The 9911-nt window shown below is 37.9% G+C and overlaps 1 protein-coding gene across 8 annotated transcripts in view; it reads right to left on the bottom strand.

Annotated features, from left to right (window-relative positions):
• Positions 1–4802: 4802 nt before the first annotated feature.
• pcloa (piccolo presynaptic cytomatrix protein a) overlaps positions 4803–9911 on the bottom strand; it is a 62144-nt gene continuing 57035 nt past the window's right edge. For 6 of the 8 annotated variants that reach the window (XM_034864034.1, XM_034864031.1, XM_034864033.1 and 3 more), the window contains 3 exons: positions 9709–9843; positions 8370–8515; positions 4803–8032 (listed from right to left, as the gene is read on the bottom strand). In XM_034864034.1, the coding sequence (XP_034719925.1) occupies positions 7889–8032; positions 8370–8515; positions 9709–9843 (425 nt within the window). In that variant the 3' untranslated portion in view covers positions 4803–7888. Of the gene's footprint in view, positions 8033–8369; positions 8516–9708; positions 9844–9911 lie in introns of those variants that run through there. The other 2 variants (XR_004655524.1, XR_004655523.1) reach the window with 1 other exon arrangement.

The raw sequence follows: 9911 nt of genomic DNA on the forward strand, positions 1-9911 counted from the left end.
TAACTCGGGACAAAGGCTGGAAACAGTGGGAAATAGTTAGTCTTGACGCTTAGCTAAGCAAACAAAGACTGCTGCTTGTAGCTTCATATCAGACTGGTATTCATAGTTCTATCTGACGTTTAGCAAGAATGCAAATAAGCCTATTTCCCAAAAGTATTCTGTTAAAGACTTTTTCCAAACATGTTTCAAATGTAATTTATGTATAATTCAGTCTCTTCAACCTAATGCAATGGGACTCTGTGAATATCTCAATACAGCCAGATGTCAAATACATGTGAATACAGCTTGTGGCAATGCCTCAGCGCTCTTCTATTTTTTAAAGTTTGTTTTTTTCTATTTAAAAATACAGTTGAGACTCACTGCTGCTTACTGAGCCCTACAGCTATCACAGCTATTTATGAGGTCTGCAACAGGTGTCCATGCGAGGATTATAATTACACTAGATCATCGACCATGATTAAGATTCCCAACTTTAGTCATCATAACGCCTCACAACAGATTAGGGTCTTTGGACACCATGGAATAGCAAAGTGAATCGCCCAAAAGAACTCAACTACATGACTCTATTATAAAATGGTGAAAGTGGATCCATGTTCTACTCCAGGAGCTTTTTCAAAAGGCACAGATACACACCGATGATCTTTGCAACAGTGGTTACATAAACGCAAATATAGTAAAATGTGGCTTTGTCATTTTCTTTGCTGCCATTGATGGCTTCTCTGTACTGTGACATTATCGAGTTAAAGCAAAATTTAGAAAGCATGGATTTACACGAGGAAAATATTTGATTTCATCTCTTGTCATTTCACTATTAAATCTCAGTACTGTACATCTAAGCAGCATCTTTTGACCGATTATAGGATTAATAAAGGCTTTGGTGGTGAGATGGTGTGTGTTCTTTTTGTAACAGACTCATCAAAGAGAAGCAGGTGGTTTGTAGTTGCAGCTGCGGAGTCACCTCCCAACACACACACACACACACACAGACATACCGACACACACACATCTCAATAAGTTCTCTCAGTCTGCCTCTGTTAATAAAGAGCAACATTCAATGTATTTATAACTCTGACCTTATGTTTTTGACAGAGGAGGAATACATCAAGTCAAAGGTCCAAAAGAAATCATCTCAGAGTGAGACCATTGGGAGACTTGGCAAAATGGGTTCCTTACCCCCCCCTGCAGGAACAATTATATAACTGCTGGCACTCATATTTCAGCCCAAACTTTAAACCCAGCCAACTGCGCATAAAGACTGTATAAGTATGTAGAATATACAAATATGCTTACAAATGTGTCTGCACAAAATGTGAAACATTTTGAAATGATACAGGATATTAGTATTTAAAACGCACAGTGGGTTTATACTTCTGAAATGTGATGTACATTATGATGACAACAGAGTAGCACAGAAGGAATGAAAGGGAAATGAGCAAATTAATCAGAAACCCAAAATTGTTAAGTTGAATATGTTAAATGTTAAATAATAAACGCTCTAAAGTGCAGTACCAGAATGTTGTGTGTAAATCTAAACATGTTTCTGGTAACATGTGTACAAATTAAAGAGCATATTTTGAGTAGTTTAAGCAGTTCATCAGTCACAACAATTCAAAAATACTTAATTTAACATGCCAAACCCAAGAATTTACCAACACATGTCCAGTCGTTTAAGCTCTTGGCTGCAACTCAAAGTAACAATTAATTCCTTTTCATCAGCGTCATTGTTTTTCATCAACTGCTGTTGCACTCTGGTTCCAGGCACATTCTTCAAGTCTTTCTGACTTCACACAATCATAAGCTGGCCACAGCTTGAGCTCTGATAAATCCCTAAACACATTGCAAACCAGCACACCACGACTACTGGGGTGATCTTTCAAAGCCTTCTTTATCCAATGGAATCTGGTTCTCAAAATAAAGGCTGACTCTTAAGAGATTTGAGCAGAGGACAGTACTCAGCTGTTCACTGCTACTTGGCTTGTCTGTGAGCTTGAATTCTCTTAGAATGACTAATTTCTGTTAGAACTGTGGCGGGCTGTGTATTTAAACCTGGGCTTTCAGCACTCTCCTACAGCAGTCATTCCACCTTTGAATATCTTCACCATGACACTATGACGTTATTGTGTGGAATAAAGTGATTTAACGCCTAAAGAGTTTCAATACACATGTGCACAACTGTAGGGTTTGCATTGTTGTAGTATCAACAGGTATTAAATTAATGTTAATCAGTCATCCCTTGTCTACACATTGTACTATCTTCGTATGACATAAGAAGGGACCCAGACAATGTGCCAAAGAAAATGAGCCACATGAAGCAACAGTAGCATATGACAGTATCAACAGCTGAGAAGATTTGGGTCTGTGGTGACCAGGTCCACCTCACACAAATTTCCTTGTCTCATTATCTCTATTGACCCCCAAACACAATCAGCAAACAGGCTTCCCCACAAATTCCAGCCTAGCTGCTGGGGCTCACCCATTGACTATTACTAAATATTAACAGTCTATGGAGCTCCACACACACACACACACACACACACACACACACACACACACACACACACACACACACACACACACACACACACACACACACACAGACACTGCTAAAATCTTTAACACCAGCAACAACTATCTAAAGCAAGCAGTAATGTATAGTAACATTTTTTTACTGAAATGCAGAAAGCTGCTGATCATGTGAAGAAAAAGTACATTCACCTTTGTTTCATGAACTTTACATTTAAAATCTAAACCAAAGGAAGATCTGGCAAAGCGAGACCACTGCTACAGTTCTGTGACGCTAGCTAGAGTATCTTCTCGGCCACCGTATGTGAACTGGTCCGAAAAATGTCGACATAGGTCAGGCCAGCTAGAAGGTATGGCTCTGGCCTTTAAGAGGACAACAGGACAAACTCAAAATTTCATTAGCTAAAGAATATGACAATCAACAACATTGTCCCTATTTGCTTAAAAACACGAAATGCGGAAGCATAGACTGTATATTAATGGCCAAAGCATTGAAAAGCACAAACCTTGCCTGGATCAAGCCTCTCCTCTGTGGAGCTCCCACAGCGCCATTTTAATGCTACGAAGCCATCACCCCACGTTAGCATCCTATTGACTGCCATTCATTTTGACGTCAAGTTGACAGTGAATAACTTTATATCTGAAGCGTTTAAAGACTCTATTTGTCTATTGTTTACTTCTAAAGAAACACAAACATGTACAAAAGGCTCCATTACCTTGTAGCTCACATTATGGCTCCGTAGCAGACGTTTTTGTAAAAGTAGGCTAATGATTGTGTCATAACCAAGCGACTTGCTGCTGCATAGTCCACAAATCACGGTACTGTTAGCAAAAGCTCGCAGACAGTTTGGACTTACATTAGCGGTGTAGGTTTAATTACTCATGTTAACTAGCATTTTAGTTAGCAATAGTTAGCTTGTGCCCATGTTATCTCATAAAATATACCTACACTCTCTTTCTCAGCTGATTGGGAATTTCTCTTGGCACAGCTACCAGACAGGTTGGCCACGTCACATCTACGTTGTCAAGCTCAATTGGACTCAGCCATCACCTGAAAAGTGCTTCTAGTTTTCTTCACTGGTCTCTGTCCAGAACAACAGGATCTTTTGGTCAATTTCTTTAACTGTCTATGACCCGGATGCCACAACATTCGAGCTCGGGAAGTTTATATTCTGACTACAATCTGAGCATGACGACGTCAGGCTACCTTAAACCTGCACTCTATCTGAATTCCAGCAGGGGGGACACGTGCGGTTGCTAATGGGGGTCTGTTTCTGTAGAAGTCTATGAGAAAGTGACCCACTTCTAAAAATATGGTGTTGTTGATATTAAAATCTGTGATAAAGCTGGGGGGAGTTTAAGGACGTGGCTATGATGTGACCGTGACCACCACTGTCTTTTAAAATGGCTTTAAAATATCCGTTCCAAATAACTCACAGTACACAAATCAACACTGCCATGTTAGGACATAGGGGACCAATGCCACTCATGATTTATAAGACCCCTAAAAAAGTACACACAATGAGGCAGATACTGTATGTTCTCTGGCTAAATGTTTCTATGACTTTCCAGAACAACAAAGAGGACATATATCAATTTTACAGAGTGAGTAAAAAAAGTATAGGGTCTTATGCCTTTGGAAACAAGCATTGGAGAACAATGTCACTGTTGTCCTAACCTTGCTCAAGGAAAGAAGAGGACAAGGAAGAGGGAAGACCACCCATCAGTGGTCTCTAAGAAAACAAATAAAAATCAATGCTGGCCGAATTCTGTGTATCACTTTATCTAACTCTCATGTCTCATTCTGGCACAGTTGAATTGAACCAGAGCCATCGTTGATGTTATTAATAACATGTGCTTTTCCCTGCTATAAAAAAAGAATATAAAATACCTGAAAGCATTTAAAACACAAAAAGAGCGGGAGGAAATACAACCATGTTTTATCTAATGGAAATTACACATTAGTGGAAACATATTGGTCTGCCTTTGCAAATGCACCATGGATATGTGAGCATGAAGTTGGATGGAGAAATGCTGCTGGAGAGGGGGCAGCTGTCAATCAAAAACTCCCCCTCACAGTCTTCAGAAGAAGTGTACCACAGCTTTGTAGGTCTTATACATTTGACTAGTAATTCTTTCTAAAAATGAAAGCACATGGCACCATCTTGTGGTTATATTTTGTTATTTCACATCACTGACATTACATCCAACCTCCTATGAAAAAAGTAAAGATAACCCAAAATAAAACTGTGTTGTGATAAATAATGTAACACACAACATTCCGTTTGTACCGATATTTAATATTTAGACATGGGGCAACAGCCATTTTTACAGCACAATTTGCATAATTTATCAATACCTCCTGTGTACAATCACAAAACCATGACAGTAGATTTTTTTTCTGTTTACTTACAAGTGAAAAACCATACAGGTTTTACAAGCATAATCTTTGTACAGTCCGCATACATCATCAATAACTTTAATAGGTTTTCTTCATATTTCACCCTCTATAAGTCTATTTTTCTTCTATATCTTTCTCTACCTCATTCCGATTTTTTTCTTTAACAATATCTGGACACAAAAATAGTATGAACCTCCAACAAAACATGCAACATCCAGTGTGAGCACATTTAAATTATCCTGCAACTGCTTGAGTTGTTAAGCTAGACTTCTGTGCAGATAGACTCTGGTAAACCTTAAGTGTTTGGTGTAAAGGGTTGAGTAAATCTGGGTCCCTATAGACAGACATAAGGTTGTTTCTCAGTCCATCCACTGTACATTGATCAAGAGAAAAACAACTTTCCTTTTACTTCTATGATCACACACCCTTTTTATCTGCTAAAAGACCTATTGCTCCCCAAACCCCAGTATAAAAAGCTATGTATTTACAAGGATAGAGAGAAAACGTGTGTGTGTGTGTGTGTGTGTGTGTGTGTGTGTGTGTGTGTGTGGTGTGTGTGTGAGACCGTGTAATTCTTTGTGTGTTACGAGAGATTTTAAAGTAAATATTTTTAGACAGACAACACTTAAAAGAAGAGATATGCATTAGAGCCAATGGCATGCATGGACTTGGCATGAAGATGCTACACACAAGCACATGGGTATAAAAATACAAAAAAAACAAAAACACACACTGACCATGAAACGACTCATTTCAAGAATAAAGTCCATTGATTAAAATGTTTTCTTTTTTAGTGATTTCTCATACACATACTGGAAAATGTAAATATTCACTGCAGGAATGCATAAAAATATGTGAATCAATTGAATAGAAATGTTTTTTTCTTCTTATCGTGAACTATGTGAAATTTAGGATCCATGCATGTTAATTTCCGTGTGTGAGAGTGTGTTAGTGAAAGTGGGTTCTCTGAGTTTTAGGCCCTCTTAACCTTGTAAACAAGCACTACATTGTGTAGAAAAACAAAATACCTCAACTTATTTTTATGTACACCTGATATGTCCTGTAAAACAAATATAATACAACATATGACGTAGTCTCACAGGCAATAAATAAAGATTCATATAGTAATACAAAATACAATGTTAAACTAAACTAAATCATATTGATGCAATAATCCTTTCATGGATGACATTAAAACACAACAGTCCAAAAGAAAAATCAATACAAATGTTTTCTCTCCGCTCAAATTTCTGGCAAATCAAGATGCAGTTACCACTTTTTGACAGTAGATGTTGAATAGAACCCGCTGAGATATTAACTTTCACTGCTACATTGGACTAAAAAGGCTGAATGAACCAGCTGTCCTACCTCTTGACCCCTGTACAAGTACACACAATGACCTTTTTCAAGACATAATGGACAGAGTTAACTTTTAAAGACACAACATTGAGTGGTAATATAAACACATAGAGAAACATCAACATGCTTCTGGAATAGCATTGTTGTATCTTAGAATGGTGATAGTGCTTTTCATGGATGGTTTCTGGCACATTTGTCTTTTGTTCGCTATAATATCTCCTGCTTTTGTCATAGCTTTACTTTACCTCTCTACTTCCTCCCCCTGAAAAGACAAAATCCCTGGCTATCTCATTTTTCTGCAGGATGATGATGTCAGTTTATACATTCTAAGCAGAAAAAAAGTGCAAAATACCACAAAAGCGTGCATTGTTGAGGTGACTGCTCCTACGAACAAAAGCAGGACTGATGTACAACTCGTAATGTACCTGGAGCTCACAAAAAAAAACTTAAATCTCACACGGTAAAGGTCTCAAATTCTAAGGGGCCTCATGGGTAAATAAAACCTCTAAGTCACAATCATCAAGACTCGATTGTCAATGATAAAGATATCTATATATTTATCTATAGATGTTATTATTACTTTCCAGCTATGACACTTCACTATTTACATATTGAACCTTAGAGGTCATTTTCTTTTGTGCAGAACATGTGCCACTGCACACCAAATAGATGGACTCATGCTCACAATATATAGTGTCCAATTTGATATATATAGATCATTATTGATCATTATCGAACAATAATTGTCATTTCATAGAACTGAGTTTACAATTAAGGAGAGAAACAATGGGGTCCATAGTGAACAAGGGGATGTTTTTGTTAATAAATTCATGCTTGCTGAGATTTTGTTTTTTTCAAAATGGAATGCTAGGTAGTGTGTTATAAAATATACTATGTTTCCTGTTTGTAAGTACTTAAATAATTGAGGAGAAGACGAATGATAGAACTCGACCCTAATATTATAATACAAAAATAAATACGAGGTCTCCGTAGCGGAGTCTGTAATATTTAATTCCCAAAATGCTTTGTAAATCAATAAAACTCTGCGCTCATAATAAAGCAATGAGGAAAATCTTTCATGGATAAAATATCTAAATAAATAAATTAGAATCCACAAGTATGTCCATTCCCTGTAGAATTAAATTGTCTCTTCTGCGTGAATGAGTGTGCAAATTAGTTAATAATTGTGTGTGTGTGTGTGTGTGTGTGTGTGTGTGTGTGTTGTGAATTAAAGTGTGTAATACCTGGTTGATTCCGTGCTTGACCTCTGAACTCAGCACCTGTGTTCTCCTCAGCCCTGGCCACACTAACTGTACACTGTGCGTCCTGTAAACTTGTGTTCATTTCCTGTAAATGCACAACTACTTCCTCCTAACTTCCTGCATGACAGAAATCATCATCAGGACGAACATACGCATCTTTAAAAACTCTGAGCCCTGAAAGAAAGATTAAAGTAATACATGTTTTGCCCCCTCCCTGCCCCAATCCACCCTCTCACCTACCCAACGAGAGTGGATCAGTGTTACAGGTGTTGAACCTAAGTGTTCCCAGATGACAGAAACCTGTTCTTCTCTGCTTCTTTTTGTTTTTTAGATTGAGTCTCCTCTATGAGTGGATCTGGGCGGTGCTGGTGAGAAGCTTGTGCCAGCTCACCACTCGCTTGCGTAGGTCCACTTTGTCCAGCCACACATAGGCCTCCCCTATCAGGGTCTTCTTTACAAACTTGCCTCCATTTGACACCAGGAACAGCTGGTGTGGAAAGAACAGAAAGAAGTAGGTCATTATTGTGGAATTAAAGGAATCAACCAGGTTTATCAAGAGATTTGAGTATACAGGAATCTACGTTTTAAGCTAGCTGTTTCCCCGTTAACTTAAATAACTTAACCGTCTCCTTAATCATTTGTCTTCATATTCAGCAGACGTACACAAGAGTGGTATCAAAACTCCTAATCTAACTCCTGGAAATAAAGTGAATAATCATATTTAAATATTAGACGTTTCTTTGGCTGTTAGTGTATGAATAATTACAGAATGTATATATTCTTAAAATATTTAGCTCTCATCTTGTGCTTGTGTCACAGATTACCTGCAGAGAGTGTCCAGCGGGGTTCATACAGAAGCGGAAAGTTTCGTTAAAAGATGGCTCCCGGTCATGACGACACACTCTGGTCTTCTTCTTGATGATCCTTTTCTGGGTGGCGATGTTCACCACATAGAGCTTCACATAGAGATCTGTGGACCAACAGACACACACACGCACGCACGTACGCAAATACACACCAATGTCAAGTTGACATCCTACTGAATGAATGTGATTTTGACATTTTATACAAGTTATACTTTACATTACATGTTGTTTTCTGTGCATAAATTCAACACAATGTCAAATCTGTGTGGATATTTTTGCTAGTAAAGTTTTTTTTGTAGTGATTATTCACAAAATAAAAGCACATAATTCCAAATAAAACCCTTTCTATATTGAATTATTTAAACACACAACCTACACCCAGGCACTTATGTCCATCTCCCTTGTACCCATGGAGGGTAACACTAGTGAAGCCAGAAAAAAAGAATGTCTTTAGAAATAGTCACAGATGCACATAGCCAACAATAAAGGTTTAATGCTACATTTACTGTGCTTTCTACATGCTTTCAATATAGACAAACTATTGTTTGCCGACCCAATCTGGAAGGAAATGCCAATCAAACAAGTGGCAGGCAGCTTGGGTATAAGGTTGTAAAGATTACAAGAAGTCTGATTTTGTGATTCTGTCCAGTGTTCACAAAGTCAGGGTTCACATGTAATTTAAATAATATTATATATATACTGTAGATAACACTGTTTAAATAACACAGTACACCCTGTGACTAAGGGGGATGCTCATTTTCTAAACTACAAGACAGTTACAGTATACAGTAATAACAGTAATCTTTTATTCTGGGTGTTGACTAAATGTGTCCATCTGGGCATGGCTTGGAAATAGTTATAGTATTATTATATTTTACAATATTATGTATAAGTGCACATATACAGTGTATTGCAGAAATGGTTAAGTAAATGTCTAATGCTGCTTTCCAAGGGAAAATTGGCTGGAAAACACTATCACAACACCTGTGGTTCTGCATTTAGACAACCTGGGATGTCAGTCGCTGTCTTTCTAAACAGTGTGGGCTGTGTGGGCCTCCCAGCTGTCAAATATTAAAATGATGAAAATAATAGATATATCACATATAATTGTCTTTGAATGCCGTGAAGAGACTTTGAAAAGTCTTGACATAAGTGGTGAACATAAGTGAAAATAACAAACTAGAGGGTATGTAAAGTAAGTCCTGCATGATAAGACCCAAAATTATTTTTTAGTGACTTCCTAAAAGTTATTTTTTAGTGTGTATGTAAGCATAAATGGGAAGTTGTTTTATGTTACCAGGCAGGTGGTCTGGGGTCTTGAACTTGTAGGTGATGTTGCGACATTGAAGAATCTCAAGGACCAGTTGCTCACCCTCCGTCTTACTCTCTTTCTTCAGAGCAATCTTTATCTCCCCCATTACCTGGGACTTACCTGAATACACACACACACACACACACACACACACACACACACACACACACACACACACACACACACAC

Source organism: Etheostoma cragini, chromosome 23 (genome assembly GCF_013103735.1).
Source record: "Etheostoma cragini isolate CJK2018 chromosome 23, CSU_Ecrag_1.0, whole genome shotgun sequence".
Lineage (NCBI taxonomy): Eukaryota > Metazoa > Chordata > Actinopteri > Perciformes > Percidae > Etheostoma > Etheostoma cragini.